General features: G+C 51.2%; 1 protein-coding gene across 1 annotated transcript in view; it reads left to right on the forward strand.

Annotated features, from left to right (window-relative positions):
• The first annotated feature begins 10,849 nt into the window (after nt 1-10,849).
• BACE2 (beta-secretase 2) overlaps nt 10,850-19,412 on the forward strand; it is a 91,624-nt gene continuing 83,061 nt past the window's right edge. The window contains exon 1 of the mRNA XM_027582606.2: nt 10,850-11,181. Within this exon, the coding sequence (XP_027438407.1) occupies nt 10,891-11,181 (291 nt within the window). The 5' untranslated portion in view covers nt 10,850-10,890. The remainder of the gene's footprint in view (nt 11,182-19,412) is intronic.

Here is a 19,412-nt window from a genome sequence, read left to right on the forward strand (position 1 = left end):
TTTCATTCCTTCATATAATAGCTTCTGATATTTCCCTGGGTGGGGGGGAATAGCTCAAAATTAGTTCAAAAATATTGACTCAGTGGCCCTTTGCAGCCACTGACTCTCCTCGTGTGTCTGGGAGCTTCTCATTGTCTGTACATACTTACAAGCAAAAGCAGAGCCTGATGAATTCTGGTGGCTGGCATGGGCTCTCTCTGCAACTAGTTGAGTGGGAGTCTTCAGGAGAGAGTAGAGAATGAAATTGGAGTTGGGGGTGAGCTGACATGCTTCCTCTTGGAAATGGTGCAGAGGCAGGATGGGGACAGGTGGGCAAAGAGCTAAGAAACCCACTCACAGGGGGTGGCTGCCATTTTGAGCCAAGTGGGTGGTTGTGAGCCCTTGAGTCTGCAGGCAAAGGCTGACGGTCACTCTGTGTGCAACGCTCTGATGGAATTTCTCATATTTCTCACGAGTACTCCCATAACTGCTCCAGGTTTGCCCACCCACCCTTCCAGCTTCTGTGCTGATGGGATATCTCTAAGAGGTCGGAGGGAAAGCTGGAGAAGCTCATGGCAGGGTCCAAGCATGCTTGGGCATTTCAGGAATGCCTGAGAACTCCCTCCCCTTCCTTTTTATTATGGCATCCCAAAGTGAACTGCAGTCCTACCCTCGCCTCTCTGGGTCCTTGCTTTTCTCTAAGTGCCCTGCCAGACCAGGAGTCCCACACACCCTGCAGGCAGCCCACAGGGGCAAGCACATCAAACGCTAGGTTTGGCTGTTTTACCTACAGGGAGGGCCCTGCCTCATTATTGTCTCGGGAACTCCTTTGCCTTCACCTCCTCCAACCCCACCCAGATGACCCACTGTGGACTGCTGCGCCCTGAGTTCGTCGGTTGAGGTTGGGACTCTGTATGCTGAGCTGGAGGGGCAGGTGGTTTCCCGGCCCACGTTGCTTCTCTCTCGAGCGATGTGGAGACAGATCTGAGTGACACTGGACCAGCCAGGGGCTCTGAAAGCCCGCTGAGCCCAAGACCCACAGGAGCAGGGGTGTCGGTGCAGAGACTGGCAACTTCTCTGCACTTTCTTTACTTGTCTCCTCCCCTGCGTCTGTTCTGCACTCTTCGTGCCTCCAACAAACTCATAAATCCACAGAGAGGACAGTCCCATTCTCCAAATGGCCCCTGTCCAAACAGATGCTTGAATTTGTCTTCCTCCAGACTTTTACCAGGAAAGGGATGCCATCGAGGCTTTCAGAAGGTGACCAGAATAAATACAGCACATTAAAGGAGACGTGTGTGCAGCCGAAGGAGTCGTCTGTGGCCGCTGAGCCGCTTCTGGTTTTGCCACTCAGGGACTCCACCTGCCTTGGCATTAATATCAATTGATTCTGACGATGTAAAACTCAAAGGCCACAGGACAGCTGTGAACTCCAGAAGGATGCTAACTCCAGTAAAGAGGATCCCCCTTCTCACCTGTGGGATCCTAGCCAAATGACTCCTAGGCTCCAGAATGAGGATGGGAAGCGGTTCCCAGAGCAACGGGAATGACAGAGAAGCTCTGTTACAGAGAGGGAAGGAGGCCATTCAGACTGAGCCCTAGAACTGAGGAAGGATGACAGTGCAGGTACGCACCCCCCAAATCCCAGAAACACATAGCTGAGGGGCCAAGTCTTAAAATCCAAGACATTTCCAGGGAAGCAAACGTTAACCCAATGACTCCTATGTAAGGAGCATGCCCACGTGGGTTACTCTATGTCATTGACTGTCATGATGGTAAAATACACACCTCAGGGGCCCCCGGGTGGCTCAGTCAGTTAAGCGTCTGACTCTTGGTTTCGGCTCAGGTCATGATCTCAGGATCGTGAGATCGAGCCCCATGTCGGGCTCCACACTAGGTAGGGAGTCTGGTTGAGATTCTTTCTCTCCCTCTCCCTCTGCCCACCATCTAAAAACTTTAATTAATTAAAAAAATACATGCCTCGGGGCGCCTGGGTGGCTCAGTTGTTAAGCGTCTGCCTTCGGCTCAGGTCACGATCCCAGGGTCCTGGGATGGAGCCCCGCATCGGGCTCCCTGCTCAGCAGGGAGTCTGCTTCTCCCTCTCCCGCTCCCCCTGCTTGTGTTCCCTCTCTCGCTGTGTCTCTTTCTGTCAAATAAATAAATAAAATCTTTAAAAACAAAATACATGCCTCAGCAGAAAGAACAATTATTTTGTGAATCACTGAGAAAAGGATATGTTACCATTAACCCATGACAGGATACTTTCTCATCACTTGGGATAGCTGTTTCACATCTACGAAAGAGGATTGGAGCCCTATGTAGCCATTCCTGTGTGAACATAAAATACAGGTGAATAGACTGGTAAGTTATTCTCAACAGTTTTCAGGTTCTGGCCCATTCTTCAAAGCATTGTGGACTCAGAGTGGTCAATATCCATGTTTTTCCATATGATGTTGATCAGGAAAGTCTGTGTCCTAAGATGGCCGACAGAGCCAGCGAGAGAGTCCCAGTCCTTGCCCCGGGGGCCCTTCCGGGTTCTTCTCCCTGCCCCGCTTTGCGCATGCGCTAAAAGTGCCACGTGTGCGGGAGTAGGAGTGTATAAATTGCCCCCTTTGTGCTCGGGGCTCAGACCTTTGGAAACCACTCTCCTCTGAGCCCGCCAGCGTTAAATAAAACCTCCTGTCCTCCACGATCTCCGGGTGCCCTTGGTTCTTCCGCCAGGCGATCCAGTCCAGGTTCCGTAACAGTGTCATCCTCTGTGCCACTAAGGTGTGAGGGGATGGTTTCCTGAAGAGTGGTACTTGAGTTTCCTCTTGGGGCTGTAGTAAACTGCCCCCGACTCAGTGACTGTAACACGTGAATTTTATTATCCGGCACCATGAAACGGGGTCAGAGGTCTCACCTGGGCCTCCCTCGGCTAAGGTCAAGGTGTGGGTGGGTTGCTTGCTTTTCTGGTGGCTCTAGGGGACAGTGGCTTTGCTCACCCTTGCGAGGTTCTCAGGCCACCTGCGTTCCGTGGCTTGAGGCCCCTTCCTCCCTCTTCAAAGCTAGCAAAACCACATCCCTCGAACCACGACTGGGAAAGGTTCTCTGGCTTTAAAGATGCACAAGGTTAGATTGGGCCCTGCTGGATAATCCAGGATATGTTGCTCATCCCAAGGGCCTTAACTTAGTCACATCTGCAAAGCCCCTTCTGGCACATAAGGTAATGACTCACAGACCCTGGGGATTTGGGTGTGGGTATCCTGGGAGACCATTATCTTGCCTCACACAAGTGGATCCCTACTGTGGTCTCCAGAAGACTCCCAGCCCCAGACACCCTCTTGTAAGCATTCATGCTGCGCCTTCTTGACGTTGCCTGCAAGTATCAGCAGAAAGTTTTAGGCAACCCCCAAACTCATACACCTTTCACAAATGATCCTTCAACTGTTTGGTAACTGAAATGTTGAGGAGAGTGGTTTTCAATCATGGCACCAGGATTACCAACCAAATACACGCCTTCACAGGTATAGACGTCTGTGTCCTGGCTTTGGAGCAGTTAAAATGTGAATAGAATCAAGGGGTTATGGGATATAATTTCATCCTAACAAGGAGCCCCCTAAAGCAAGTACATAAGCGATACTGCTACACAACATCAGGGGACCCCATCCATGCTGAATCTCTGAAACCACACCGCGGTGGTGGGCACCAGACACACGAGGAAGGAAATCTAGGTCCCAGAGCAAAGGAGAGGTACTGGGCATAGTCCCGGGGGCTGAGGCAGAATCAGAACTTGCTCACAGGTCTCGGGCTCGGGACTGTGCACTTGCCATTGGCCGTGCTCTCCACACTGGCTGCAAGAGCAGGGCTGCTGGTGGACAAACACTTGGGAACCTCCGTGACTTGGGAGCGAGGCCATCTCTCCAGGCAGAGCCTTGCCTGGTTGGCCCCAGCTGATGGGAGTGTTGCCCTGATGGGCCTTATTTATCCAGCCACCATGCTCCGGAGAGTGGACAGGGCTTCTTGTACAGGGAGACCTATTTGAAATGCATGAGGGATACTTGGTATTTATTTATTTTTTAAAAATATTTTATTTATTTATTTGACAGAGAGAGACACAGCGAGAGAGGGAACACAAACAGGGGCAGAGGGAGAGGAAGAAGCAGGCTTCCCACTGAGCAGGGAGCCCGATGCGGGGCTCGATCCCAGGACCCTGGGATCATGACCCGAGCCGAAGGCAGACACTTAACGACTGAGCCACCCTGGCACCCGAAGAGATACTTGGTATTTAAAGGGAAGTCAGAGGTGAGTCTTATTTTCCTCTGTCCTAAAATGTGCCTGATTAGTCCTTTTAGGAAGGCAGCCTGCTTCAGGTGAAAGAACACAAGCTTTGGAGGCTGGCTCCCCAGGTGCAAATCATCACTACTGGCTGGGATCTCAGGCAGGTCTTCAGTGCCCTGTGCCTTAGCGTTCTGCCCTGCGGCACGGGCACAGGAAGCCTGCCCCGGAGTGGCAGAGGATGCGAAGCTGGCAGCGTCCAGGACGTGGTGGGAGCTCGGGGCTGTTGTCCTTCACTGTCCCTCCTAAGTGGGGACATCTGCCATCCCTGCTTCTCGCTGTCCAAGAGTCAGAATGAGGCAGGGCGTGTGACAGTGCAGCCACACAGGGCCAGCCCCCAGCAAACAGAATGAATGCCCCTGCCTGTATAGCACTCATGAGTCCCGCTGTCTCAAAACTCGATGTTAACTTCTCCCTCTCCGTGCCCCTTGTCGCCTCCTCATGGATTCTTGCAGCAGCCTTCTAACTGGTCTCTTGTCTCCAGGCTCAGCACCACCCACCTCTCCTCCGCCCCAGCTGGAGCGGGGTTTCCAAAACGAACATGTATTTGTGGTATGTCTCCTGCTAAACCGGCATCTCTGATGGAAGGGGCCAGTCGCCCCACGTGGCTGTAGCTCTAACGTGGTCAGTGGCACAGAGGAGGGCTCAGCTTGTCCGTTAAGCGAGCCACGGGATGCTGTCTGTGGGATCACCTGGTGGCTTCACCTTCTGTATGCTCCGCGGGGAAGGTGTTCTGGGGGTCCTCTCCGGCTAGACCGTCCTGTGATCCCCCAGAGGCCACATGGCAGGGCTGGTAAGGGGCAGCCCTGAAGTCGCCAGAATCTGAGTCCCAGTCCCACCTCTCAGCAGTCCGATATCAATTCTGTGCCTCAGTTTCTCATCTGTAAAATGGGAATCATAATGGTGCCTGCTAACAGTTATTAGTAGGATTATATATTTCACCGAGAATACTGACTGGCATGTTCTCTATCAACCCGTATTATTTTGAAATCAATCTCATTTCATTCATAAATATTGCGGCATGTCTGCCCTAGATAATACCTCTTATACACACGCACACACTGATTACCATTATTACATCTAAAATTATTAATAATTCCATAACATCATCCGACCAGTGTTCAAATTTCTCTAATTTTCTTATAAGTAACTTTTCCTTTTTGTTCAATCAGGATTCAAGTAAGATACCTATATTGCAACTGATTGATAAGAGTCTTGGGACTCTTTTGAATCTCTAGCAAGGGTTGGCAAACTTTTTCTGTAAAGGGTTAGATAGTAAATATTTTAGCCCTCAAAGCCAAGTCATCTCTCTTGCCACTACTTAAACAAATGGGCATGGCTGTGTTTCAATAAAGCTTTATTCATAAAAACAGGCATCAGGGCTGAGTTGGCCCCCAGGATGTGATGTGCTGATCTGTGATGTAGAGGCTTAGTCAGATTCAGGTTCGATTTTCTGGTGAGAACATTTCCCTGGTAGCATTGTGGACTTCCACCAGGAGGCACAGAATGTTGGGGGGTCTCTTTTTGTGTGCAAAGCTATCAGCCATGTATGCTCAATGATGGCAATATTCCAATCCCATCATTTCTTCATTTATTAGCTGCCATCCTTCTGTAAAGAGAAATTCCCCTCATCAATTATTTGGTTATACTGAGGTAGAGTTTGTACAGGAAACTCAAGATAATAAATGCTTGATTCCTGGGGCGCCTGGGTGGCTCAGTCGTTGAGTGTCTGCCTTCGGCTCAGGTCATGGTCCCAGGGTCCTGGGATCGAGCCCCACATCGGGCTCCCTGCTCAGCGGGAAGCCTGCTTCTCCCTCTGCCACTCCCCCTGCTTGTGTTCCCTCTCTCGCTGTGTCTCTCTCTGTCAAATAAATAAATAAAATCTTAAATAAATAAATAAATGCTTGATTCTTTTCCTTTCTCTGCCAGTTTTTAAAAATAATGCGTTGGGATCCTTAGCAGTCTTCAAAAACAATCAATGTACTTTTTCAAAGAACATTATGAACAAATAGGTTTCAATATAATTGAAGTGTTTTGAACCATTATAGTTATTACTTTTAATGATGTTTCAATTGTCCTGGTTCTGCCCCGGCTCTAGACAGGGAGGGCCTCCAGAGTCTTTGGTAACATTCTTGCTTTCTGGTATGACAAAATGGTCCAGGGTCACCATGCTCGGTTTCTTCCCCAGACCTATAATCAGCCTTTTCTGGGGAGCCACAGTTTGGTTTACAGTGAAGTGATATTTAGAAGCCCTAATGTAGGCTCTATGGGTGCTCATTGTATGTAGGCCTTTCCAGTAGATGCAGCAAGGCTTATTACTATTTTCTTAAGATTTTATTTATTCATTTGTGAGAGAGAGAGAATGAAAGCAGGGAGAGGAGCAGAAGGAAAGGGAGAGAGAGTGGGAGAAAATCTCCAGCAGACTCCGCACTGAGTGCAGATCCTGATGTGGGGCTTGGTCCCACTGCCCCAAGATCACGACCCAAGCCAAAACCAAGAGTCAGACACTCAACTGACTGATACAGCCAGGTACTCCAATGCTTATTTTTTTAAAATATGAAAGATCTCAGGCGCTTGGGTGGCTTAGCCTGAGAAGCATCTGCCTTCGGCTCAGGTCATGATCCCAAGGGTCCTGGGATCCAGCTCCGCATTGGGCTCCCTGCTCAGCGGGAAGTCTGCTTCTCCCTCTCCCTCCGCCCCTCCCCGCTGCTCATGTGCTCTCTCTCTTTCTCTCTCTCGAATAAATAAAATCTTTAATTAAAAAAAAAAAGGATCTCAGGAATACCTACTGAAATTTCCAAATCAATTCAGGACCACACGGCTCCTGAATCTCTTCAGTCCGACACCTTGTCCCCTTTCTCCCGTGCTCTACTTTCTGGTTCACCTGGGGAGCTTTTAAAACTAGCAGTTTACAACTAGGAGGCTGGTCCCAAACCAGCTGAATGGGAAGAGGCACAGGCAGGATCCCCCAGGTGATTCACTGAGCAGCCAGGCTTGGCTCCGAGGAAGGAGCATGGAGCGCTGCCCAGGGGCTGGGTAGGAATACAGATGGAGAAAAGTCTACTAGCCTGTCCATTTGGGAGTGGAGTTTTGTGGGGTGAAAAGTGACTGGAGTTGGAGGAAGTTGAGGTAAGGAGGCCAGGCAGCTCTTTTCACCGAGTGTGGCTATAAGGGGAAGGAGAAAAGGCCCAGCAACCGGCAGAAGTGGGATGAAGATGGGTTTAAAAAAAGAGAAGAGGGGGCTGTAAGCATGTTTGTAAGTTTCTGAGAAGGAACCAGGAGACAGGCAGAAAATGAAGCTACAGGAGAATAAAGAGATGAGCTGATAAGCTCTCACAGGGCTGCAGGTGGCTGGTGTCCTCCTCTTGCTAAGTGTGGGAGGCGCTCAGATAGAGGAGCGAGCCATTTGACTGAGTCTGCAAACTCAAGAGCAAGGACCAGATCTTACTTCACCTTTCTCTTCCAGCAGCTGACACAGTGCCTGATACAGAGGAGTCATTATAGCTTGAAAATGTAGATGCAAACGTAGAAACCAAAGATAGTACACACAGCAGTTCTCCAAGTATGATCTGACCCTTTAAAGAGACTTGCAAAAATGCAAAATAACCATTCTTCTCACTTTTTGAAAAGATTAGTTTTCATAAAATGTTATTTTATGTTGTTGTATAATGGGTTTATTAAAACTCCTTGGGGTCCTCAAAAAAAATTTTTTTTTAAGATTTTATTTTTAAGTAATCTCTACATCCAACACGGGGCTTGAACTCATGACCCTGAGATCAAGACCTGAGCTGAGATCAAGAGTGGGCTGCTTAACCCACTGAGCCCCCCAACTGCTCCATGGGGGTCCCCAATTTTAAGAGACTTAAAGGGCCCTAAGACCCAAAATTTGAGAATTGCTGGTGTAAAAGGAGCTCAGAGCTAGCAGTAAGAAAAGGTGAACATCAACAACCACACTGATGACAATCTTCCTGGCCAAGCACCACATTCTTCTGGAAGGAATCCCTGGTTGGCTCCTTGCACAGGAGGGTGAGACCTGTCCTCACCTTCTGCTGTCCAGAGGAGCTCTTGGTGAGGATGTTTGCTCTTTACAAGGAGGATGGGCCAGTCTCACCTGTAGGCCCTGGTTTTTCTGAGAGGCCCCAGGAAGTGCATGGCTGGGGGCCCTCAGTGCATGGAGGGGGCATGGGGCAGTTTGAAGAGGATGCAGGGGTGTTGTAGGTGCGTGAGGGGGCCACCTTCTCCCCCCTCCTTGCCCGTGCTATGGGAAGCGGCTTCTTTCTTAGAGGAGTGCTTCTGGAAGGATATAGAGTCTCTAATGCTGCCCCCTGAGAGGCCTGCCCCATAGGGTTTCAGTGAGAACACCTGGCAGGTGAAATGATTCTTTTCCAGACCCAGCCAGCATCCTCGTTCTGAGGAGGGGTCAAGAACCACGAGACCATTCATAAAACAGAGATGGCCAAGGGGACTGTCATCAGATGCCGTCACTTCAGCCCACGTTATTTTCTGATGAGACAGCTCTGCCATCCATTAAAACTGCATGAGCTCCTCTGTGACGATATCTTAATGCATCTGTTTTCCCATAAACCCAAACGAGTCCTTTCAAAATGAAAAGTTCACGAATACTCACACTAGGTGGAGTCAGGAGCACCATGAAGGACAAACCTTAATTAGACTTGAGTTTTAAAATTTTCCCTTGTGGTTAATTATTAGAGCAAATGTCTCTAATGTTGAACTTTACATCAGGTAGCCCCAATGCCAACGTCCTTAATAAATTCCATGTGCTTTTTACAAGGTTATGTTCTTCCGCGAACCGTCTGCACGTCTTTCTGAACCCCTCAAGACTGGACATGAAAGAGTATAAATAATCATTCTTTAAAAATTACACTTCCTCTACAACCTTGAATTTGAAATGTGAATATATGAATATAATAGCCCTGGAATTACTATGCAGATTGATGGGGATATCAATTTAGGTTATATCACAGGCCCAACTAGGCCTTTCTTTCTGAGGCTCGGGATTTGTTAAAGTTGGGATATAGTTTGGGGAGAACGTGCTTCTTATATACACAACTGAAGACCTCTGACATATGGGTCTCTTGCAGAGTTATACCTGATTCTAAAATTGAGAAGACAGGAATAAAAATCAAATCTTGAACAGAAGTAGCTGAGAATGATAGGTAGGAGTGAAGCTTTGCTCCAACCTTCCCACTGTTTGAGGATGGGTTTGTTTGTTTTTCCAAAACAGCCAGCATAATTCAGCTGGAGGAGGTAGAAAGATTTTTCTGCTCCTTGTTTCAGTAGAAATCGATGGGCTTTAGCTGGTGCAACTGTCCCCCCTGCGTTTAGTACCTGAAATAAAATAACCCTCGTTGTTTGCACTACTGCGCTACTTGGTCTTGGTGTTCACCGCTAAACAAGTATTCATTAGATAATCCTCCGAAGGCCGGCGGAGTGGCGGGGGGGGGGGGGGCGGGGGGAGGCAGGGATGGAAGGCAGCGGTCCAGACTTGGCGGCCCTGATTTTTGCATCGTGACTGCAACTTGCTCGGTGGACTGAGGGAGTCCTGGGGGAGGTGAGAGAGCAGCTCCCGGCATCTTATTGTCTGCATTACGGCCGAGGACGAGCGTGGGGCGAAGAAGCCCAAGCTCAAAGCCAGCAGCGGACCCCACCTCCCCGGCGGCAACGGTGGGCGCCTCGGGGAGCCTAGGCCCCGGGCGGCAGCAAAGGCAGCCAAGCCCGCTTCCCCCTCCAAGATTTCTAGGGAGAGGTCTCCAAAGCTCTTGCGCTCTCCCTGCCTCCCCCCAGCCCCAGCAGCCAGGGGCCGAAGTGGGGATAGAGGAGAGGGAGTGAGGAGAAACCGGGGTGGGGGCGGGGGTTCAGCGCACGGGAAATGCCCAGAGATGCAGCCAGACTCCCGTGGGCTTAAGAGCGGCAGGGATGAACTTAACGAGGGGAGGTGCTGACTCCTGATGAAGCTCGCGACTCTCTGACGATTCCCTACTGTCCTCTCTGACCCTCAAGTCACCCCCCCACCGCTGCGGGGGCCCCCTCGCGCGCGGGGCCGTGGGGCCAGTTCAGGCCCTCGCTGCCCCTTTAAGGGTTCCCGAAACTTTCCCCCTGGTAGCAGACGAGCCTCGTCACATCCGTTGGCCGTAGCAGCGGGGCGCGTTCCGAGGAAATTCGGGACTCGAGTTTTCCCGGGGAAGAGGCGCGGCCCGAGACGAGCGAGAGAGTGGGTAGGGCGCGCCGGGTGCGCTCCAGCGGACCCCGCGCTCAGCTGTGACCTTGGCCGCGGGGGAGGGGCCCGGCCTCTGCGGGGCAGCCGCCGCCCGCCAGAGGGGGCAGCGGCGACCAACTTGCTCAAGTTGGCGGCGCGGGCTGGGGCGGCTCCGGCTCCGGCGCCTCCTCCCGCTTCCCCGGTCCTCCTCCCGCGGCGCTCCTCCCAGCTGCCGCCGCCCGCCCGGTGCGCGCCCAGCCCTGCCCGCAGCCCCGCGCCGAGCCGCCGCCACCACCACCACCACCACCGCCACCGCCGCCACCGCCGCCGGACGGGACGGGCCCGGCCGGGCGCGCCCCCCGGGCCCCGCCGCGGGCATGGGCGCGCAGGCCCCGGCGCTGCTGCTGCCGCTGCTGGCCCAGTGGCTCCTGCGCGCAGCCCCGGCGCCGGCCCCCGCACCCCTCACGCTGCCCCTCCGCGTGGCCGCGCCCACCCCCGGGCCCGGGACCCCCGCCGCGCCCCGCGCCGCGCCCCACGCGGACGGCCTGGCGCTCGCCCTGGAGCCCGCCGGCGGCGCCGCCAACTTCTTAGCCATGGTGGACAACCTGCAGGGCGACTCTGGCCGTGGCTACTACCTGGAGATGCTGATCGGAACCCCCCCGCAGAAGGTAGGTTGGCGCTTGCTCGCTCGCTCGCCCAGGGGACCCGCTCCTCGCCACCCCTGCGGTCCCCCAGGCTGCAGCCGCAGGTTGTCCGGGGTTCTGGGGGGGGGGGCGCCCGGCAGTGCCTGCGCGCGGTTTAGCGTCGCCCCCAACCACACGCTGAGGGGCCCCGCAGGGCCGGGAGCGGGGCGCGCGCTCTGGGGACGCGGAGCGCGGGCCGTCCTGTCCGGGGCGCAGCCGAGGGTGTGCGCGAGTGTTTCAGAACTTGTTAGTCCTCCCCTCCGAGCGGCCGGGCGGCGAGCGCCTCCAACGGGCAGCCCTTCTGGCGAGCGGGGAGCCGGCACCGTGGGCCTTGGGTGCGATGCTGTGGGTACTGGGGGCTCACTTCGGGTGCCGGTTCTCCGCCCCCCCAACACACACACCCCATGCTGTCTCACTGCTACGGGGGCTGGTGGCCGGCTCCGGAGGCGCAGTGCCTGGAGAGGGATCTGTACGCGAGCTCCGCCGAGCAGCCCTGTCCGCGGAGGCTCGCTGGCTCTGCGGGCGGAGGGGGCCGCGTGGCCGCCGTGCTGTTCTCCTCTCCCGGAGTTGGCTCGTCGGCTTCCTCCCGCCTGCCCAGCCGCCCAGCCTCTCTGCACGGAGCCAGCGTCTGCACACGTGTGTGTGGAATGTACTAAATGCAGTCCTGCTCCTGCGGAAAAATACGGGCTGAGCAAGCCTTCCGGGGCCGGGTGGCTTCCCGATGACCAAATAAAAATAAAACCAAACAGCCTTCTTTTTATCTTAATCTGATTTTAATTTGTTAGCACTTTTTGTTGCAAGAAACAATGGCCCCCGGCTCAGTGATCTTAAGAGAAACAGAATTCCTGGAGTTGATTTGGCCCCCCTCCTCTTTCCACGTTTACCTAATCTAAGTGTGATTTGAAGTCAGGTTTTTCTCATCAATTGAGTACAGTCCCAAGATACTTTGTTTTTATTTTTAACATTGTCATTTGAGTTTCAATTCAGTATGATTCCCCCATAAATAGAACATACTCATGACTTTGGTGTAATTCTAATTAAATTATTCAAGACTTTCTTAAGAGGAAAGACGCTCCATGCTAATTCTTTTAAAAAAAGAAACTCTACTGAGTAACTTCTACACTTGCTTAATTAGTTTTAAAAAAAAACCTTCAGAAATGTGTTCTGCTCAAAACTTTAACTCTGGTTGCCTTTCCTCCTTGTCTTTGGTCTTCCCGGCGGGGATGGTGGGCAGGGAGGGGGAGGGCGTCAGCTGAGGGAGCTTAACTTGACCACAGAGGTGTGGGTGCTGGTAAGAGCCACCACGTGAAGACACGCGCTCGTGGTGAGAATGAGAACTTTGTACTTTTTGCCTTCCCAAGGTTTCGCAAGATTGCGGATGAACCTCTTTAGTGGCTCAAGGATGATCTCTGGGAACAGGAAATGACTCTCCCTTTGTAAAACATGTGCCTTGTGGGGAAGAGCTCTTGTTAATTTTTGAGTGGAAGGGAAGTCTTTGTACTAAAGTGAAGGTTTGGGCAGTTTGGGTGCTGTGATGAAAGGGGTCCTTGATGTCTGTCTCCCTCCAGAGAAGACAGGAAGGGGAAAAGAAAGGCTCAAGAAAAACGGGGGTGGGGGGGATAAGATTTCTCTTGGGTTCTCAAAAAAAAAAAAAACTTTCATAAATAATAGCTTTTCTTTATTAATTAATCCAGTGACCTTTATTTTATTATTTTTTTAAGTAAGTTCTAGGCCCACCGTGGGCCTTGAACTCACCTCCCGGAGCTCTGAGAATCACATGCTCTGCAGGCTGAGCCAGCCAGGCATCCCAGTGACCTTTACTTTAAAATGATGAAGTTTAATTAACAGGATCGTACTGAAGCCTAGTGCTTATATCTTTACCCTGGCCAAGGAAGTAGTTCATTCAAGGTTATTTCTCAGTTAAAGATGAGCATGTTTCCAGGGAAGGCTGTTTTTAACAATCCAGATTTAATTTTTACATTTGACGGGGAATGAAATATTCTGTTCCTCCTTCTTGGCCTGATTTAGTAATAAGCTGTTTTATAGCAAGATCCGTGTGTACGATCTTTCCAGAGGCCTACTATAAACTCTTAGGTATTAGTGACAAGTGCATTGGGATTCATTTCTTCCCTGTCTCCTCCTGAAATGTCTCCGGCCACCAGCAAGGTGTTTGCAGCAGGCCCTGGGGTGACTTCTGAACTTGGAGTGAGGTTTCCTGCTCCATTAATGGCCAAGAGTTATGCATTTATTCTCTGCTGATTCTCCTAAACCTAAAATAAAACTTGCTTAGGTGGAGAGAAGAATGAAATTGTAAATTCAGGCATTAAATAACCAAGAATTTTTGGAGAAGTAATAGTCCCTGACTGTGTGGAGGGCTCCCCTCCTGGTAAGCACCCTGCTGCGTGCGTGCGTGCGTGCGTGTGTGTGTGTGTGTGTGTGTGTTCTCCTGGGGGGGGTCCTCGCAACCACCTCGCAGTTCTGATATCCATTTAGGGGATGGGAAAACACGCTTGGAGAGGTTGAATGACTGGCCCAGGGAACCAGACAAGAAAGAGGGAGGCGAGCCAGCAATCCAGCCCAGGTGGCTAGACTCCAGAAGCCAAGTTCTGAACCACTGGGCCCATACCTACTGCTACCTTTCCTTTTTCCCATTTTCCTTTTCTCTTTTTAAGATTTTATTTATTTATTTGACAGCACAAGCAGGGGGTGCGGCAGGCAGAGGGAGAGGGAGAAGCAGACTCCCCGCTAAGCAGGGAGCCCGATGCAGGGCTCGATCCCAGGGCCCTGAGGATCGTGACCTGAGCAGAAGGCAGACCTCAACCGACTGAGCCACCCAGGCACCCCTATTTTTCCCTCTAAAAAAAAAATTGGCCTTTAACTACCCTCTCCAGCCAGAGGTCCTTGGACCTTAAAGCCCAAGGTGTTAGGGCCTCAATGGGTGACCAAAAATGGACTCCAGCCCCTTGCTGTCCCTTCATCCTTTCCCTCCCTTCAGGGTGACCCACTGAATGGTTGGATCCAGGTATGCATGGGAGAGGGAGAGGTCATTAGGAACCAGAGCTGCACAGAACCCTGGTCTCCCTTAGGAAAGCCCACTGTTGGACATGTGCTCGTTCCCTGAATGCTTTCATCAAGAACCAGGGGTTCGTCGTTCTGCCTGCCGCCGTTGAAGACATCACAGGCATCTGCCCCGAAGCCCGTGTGAGAGCAGGACCACGTTGGCATGGAGATGAGTGCCAGGTGTTTGATACCATCACGTGACTTCTTTCGAACAGTAGAGAACCAGCAGCCGCTTGAACCATGCAATTTGGTCTTCTTAATAATAATAATGGTGTTCTAAAGTGATTATAATTATAGCAATTTCCATTATTTTAAAAAAAAGGCTTTCACCCTGACGCAATAAATCCAACTGGAGATGCTAAGGGTCTGCAGCTCTGTACCTTGTAATGGCCTTAAAAAGCCCTTAGGGGTTTCTGATAAAAGATTTTCTGTCATCTCCGCTAATACGGATGAAACAGACAGCAACACGATTTTCATATTTAAACATTCGAATGTAAGGAGCTAAGAAATTATTTTGGGGACTCACATTTTAATCATGGCGCATTGGCTTACCACTTCTTAGTACACAATTGTTTGGAAGACTTAGGATTGAAGATATGTGCCAAGTATATGCAATTTAGGAGTTTGTCTTTTTTAGAATAAGCAATCCAGTGTCCCTAAATTACATGAAGCTCACTGCAGGCGAGGCTGGAAAAAGGAAGGCGATGGGCACTGAGAATAAATTTGATGGAACACAGTGAGATGGTAAATATTAAGGACAACGGGAAAGGAAGAGATTTCTGGGGTCTGAAGAACAGGAAAGTCAAAAGCGAGGTTCCTGCCAGCTCCTGTGAGCGACAGGTAGCAGCTCCTGAGCTTTGATGGAAGAATTCAAGATCCAGGTCCTCCTTCGGAAGGCAGAAAGGCCGGACCGAGGCATCTGCTCAAAGCCCCTTGAGGGACAGTCTGAGAAGTTGCTAACAACGATTAATATTACTAGCTAACCTTTATTTCGGGCTCACTGGATAGTGGGCACCATGCTAAGCATTTTGCTCAGCTTGCCTCATTTACTCCTCCAAACGGCCCTGGGAAGGACGTAGAAGTTACTCAATTTAATTATCAGATGGAGAGAGCAAGGTGCGGAGAGGCCCAGTAATCTGTCCAAGGTTCCCCGGTGAGTGGCAGAGCTGGGGTATCTGTCAGTGGGGTATGCCCGGTTCCGTCCCGCAGTCTGAGCACTTTACCGCTCCCCTTGTGCACTTGGACTTTAAAAAAAAAATACCCATTTTCATTCACCTGCGGAGGACTTGGGTGTGGCCGGAAGCATCTGGGATGCTGGTGGCATTACCCCAGTGATGGCGGCGGACGGGTGATTGGCCACGCTGTGCTGCCCTTCCCTTATCGGTTAGAGATCTTTGAGTTTCTAGGTTCTTGCAGCTGTTGTCACAGATCGCCACAAATCAGGTGGCTTAATAGAAATCCATTCTCTCGAAGTTCTGGAGGTCAGTCATCCAGAGGAAGGTGTTGCCAGGGCCCTGTTCCCTCCCCCGCCTCTCCCAGCTTCTGGTGGCTGCCCGCAGTCGTCCCTGTTCCTTGGTTCTAGGCTGCATCTCTCCAATCTCTGTGTCTGTCTTCAAATGAAATCCCCCCACCCCTGGTGAGTGTCTCTCTAGGTCCAAATTTGCTTCTTAGAATGACAGCAGTCACTGGATTAGGGTTCACCCTGGTCCGTTCTGACCTCAGCTTAGCTTCATTACAACTGTAAAGACAGGGTTTAGGATTTCAACATATCTTTTAAAAAAAAATGTATTTATTTTAGGGGCGCCTGGGTGGCTCGGTTGGTTAAGCATCTGACTCTTGGTTTCTTAGGTCATGATCTCAGGGTCATGAGATCAAGCCCCGTGTGTCGGGCTCCGTGCTCAGCGGGGAGTCTGCTTGAGATTCCCTCTCCCTCTGCCCCATGACTTAACAAATACTCACGCTGGGAAGGCTTGAAAGCTTGCATTTCTTGTTTTAAGGACTCTGTAATGCAGGGCGCCTGGGTGGCTCTAGTCCGTTAAGCGTCTGCCTTCGGCTCAGGTCATGATCCCAGGGTCCTGGGATGGAGCCCGGCATCGGGCTCCCCGCTCAACACGGAGCCTGCTTTTCCCTCTCCTCCTGCCCCTCCTCCCCGCTCGTGCTCTCTCTCTCTCAAATAAATAAATAAAATCTTAAAAAAAAGACTGTAAGGCATCCATCAATCCTCTTTATTGAATATGTTTGATAGAAAATACACACCTTTCTCCTCCAGTACTTCTTCCTGTCCCATCCAGCGCTTTCTTGACTTCTGATTTCCTCTGTTGAAGACAGGTGGGCATAACCTCCTCTGGGCTGTTTCCTCCTGGAACATTGCTGGCCCCTCCTAACTAAAAACCAGAAGGGGGGAAGTTAAGGTCGGCTCTTGTGAGGAGTGATTTCTGCACACGATAGTACATGCCATGTTGGACCTGAGGACAGACATTTCAAGGCAGCGTTCCCTTCCTGCTGGTGCCTGGCAGCATGCCTTGGGTTTTATTTTATAGCCCAGACCCAGAATGGGAGCAGGTCGAGCCTTTGGCCCCTGGATTCAGGGTCCACCTAGGCTGAAGGTCTGGGTTGGTGGCTGCTGAATTTTGCCCCAGGCAGGGTGCAGCAGAAGTAGGTGGTGGGTCCAGGGTGATGATGGGCACTTCTTTCTCCAACCTATGGACCTCCTCTACGGCCAGCAGTGGGGCTTCTGCTCACGCTTGGCTCCATTGCCCTGTGTCCTGGATTCTTCCACTCACTCTGTTCTTTTTGTCCAGCCTGGGCTTGATGTTGACGCTGGGGCTTATTGTACCTCAGTGACAATGGATACTATCTGCAAAACAGAACGCAGCCGTGAGGCAGGTGGATGGCCCCGCTCACCTTCTGTGACTTCGTATATGTGTATTTATGGGTGAAATGTGAGTAAGGATGTGTACCCCATATTCTGGGCTAGTTTCCTGAGTCTTGGAGAATGTGTGTGTGATGCACAGTTAGCTTGACTGTCACTTGGCGCCCCTTTGTCCCCTTCTGGTCCAGATGGACTATTTGATTTTTTGCCTGTTGGTACTCAGTTGCTTTTTTGCTCTTGGAATTCTCAAAGAGGAAACAAAAATACTCTTGGTGTAACCACATTAAAGAAACAACTAGGAGGTTTGTTTATGAGTTAAGGCATGCTAGCCAACACAGGTCTCGGGTTGGACGTTTTTGGATTTTTGTTATATGGCACGTCATATACCTGTACCTGGAAATACACAATCTCAGCACTGCCATTTTAGGAAGATAAAGAGGACCGTCTGAAGAGTGAAGTGGGTGCTGCCCTGGGCCAGCTTCATATTGCGGGGAGCCGTAAAGGGCAGTGGGAAACTTCTCTCCTTTCATTTCACACTAGACCGAGAATGGCCCAGCGAGAGGATTTATACCTGGCCTCACTAAGGCCAGGCTCGTGCTCCTACCGTGGAGCCCCTCCAAAGCCTGCACTGGATAAATGGCCTTATTGGCGGTAGGCAGGGGGACTATTTCAGCTTGCCAGCCATGCAAACCCCCTGCCTGAAAAAAAACAAAGCCCCACAAACCCCCAAAAGCCCAGCCCACAAGCCAGCCCCTCAGAAAGCAGTGCCGTGGGGGAAAAAAGGTGGAGAGTATTGAATCAAAAAGTTTTCCAGGTAGCAGAGAGGTTGGGACAGTCAGGATGCTTGCGGGAAGGGAAGCTTGCTGCTTGGGGAAAGTGGGTGTGGATTCCAGAAGCCTCAGTGGGCATCCAGAGCCACTTCACGACATCAGGCTGCCCCCTGGAAACGATAAGCTTCTTGCAGTCAGACAAGTTGCTGGGAAGCTGGCAGAACTGCAGTCATGTGGGGTTGGGGTGTTGGGGTGCTGATCCCAGAGGTGTTGCTGGCCGAGTGTTTGGTGTTGGAGAACCTCTTGGCTCCTCGGTTCCTCTGCTGTAAATTAGGAGATTTGACCAGGTGACCTGAGATCCCTTTGAGGACTCTTTTAATCGGTTATAATCTGTTCTAGTTCTGAGTGCTTTCAAAAGCTCTAATTTTCAGCAGCTGTGTGCAGGTAAGTCACCTGGGCATCTGTCAGAATCTGGCTCAGGGCCCTGGGTTTGGGGGAGGGGGCAGAGGAGGGGAAGTGCTGCAGGCTCACTGGCCACAACTGCAGCCCTTGTCCCCAAACCCAGCTGGCCTGGGAGGGACTAAGAGCACCTGGTAGAACTGGTTAAAAATAGTTTCCCGGGATCCAGCCCAGATGTTCTGGGTGAGACAGTCTGCACTGGGCCTGAGCATCTGCATTTTACCATGTCCTGGTCCCCCTCCAGCAGTCGCTCGGCCCCAGCCCACGGATGCGGTTTGGGGGCCACGAGAGAGGCAAAATTCTCCTCTGCTTCGTGGTTCCCTGCGTGGTACGGGTAGGTTCTTTTATCTTCCTAAATGTTGTTGTTTGGTTAGCGTTTTCCTCTGTGGGTTTAGCAAATCTCTACCTCAAGCAGATTGTGTTCCAAAAACTTCCTTGTGTTTGGCGGGTTGGAAATGTGGCTTGCGTTTTCTCCAGGGAAAGTGTTCTAAAGGCGTGTGTGCTGACGGTGTCCCTTTTAAATTTCCTTCTGTCACAGAGCAATAATTTGTAAATCAATAAAAATGAATTAGTAGGAAAACGAAATGAAAATAAATGTATAGATGCAAGTGTTACTTTTTTAGTTATTGGGTTCCATAGACATCTGGTTTGGGGGGAGCTGCTGTTAGTTTCAGGGCTGGGTGGGGCATCCTGTGGCTACCTTGTTGTCGACTGTAACCTTGCTTTGTGGATCCGTGCTGCGGAGCAGTGTGCTGAGGACTGCTCTAGAAAGTGTACTTGTTCTGTAGGAGGGCGGGACAAATCACAAGTTGCTACGGATGGTTCCGGTAACAGATTTGTTTTGCTGCCCCTCCCTTTAGTAGGAGAGTGGTTATTTTTGTTTAAGCAAAAAGGAAATGGGATAGTGTTGGTTTCTCTCCAGTGGGGGTGGGAAGAGAGCTTTAACCCCGGGGCAGCAAATAGGTCTAAGGCAGAGGTTTTCTGTCCCCAGAAGTTGTGCCCTGTCTAGGGGACATATGGCACTGCCTTGAGATGTTTTTGGTTGTTACAAGTTT

Source organism: Zalophus californianus, chromosome 1, assembly GCF_009762305.2.
Source record: "Zalophus californianus isolate mZalCal1 chromosome 1, mZalCal1.pri.v2, whole genome shotgun sequence".
NCBI classification, from domain to species: domain Eukaryota; kingdom Metazoa; phylum Chordata; class Mammalia; order Carnivora; family Otariidae; genus Zalophus; species Zalophus californianus.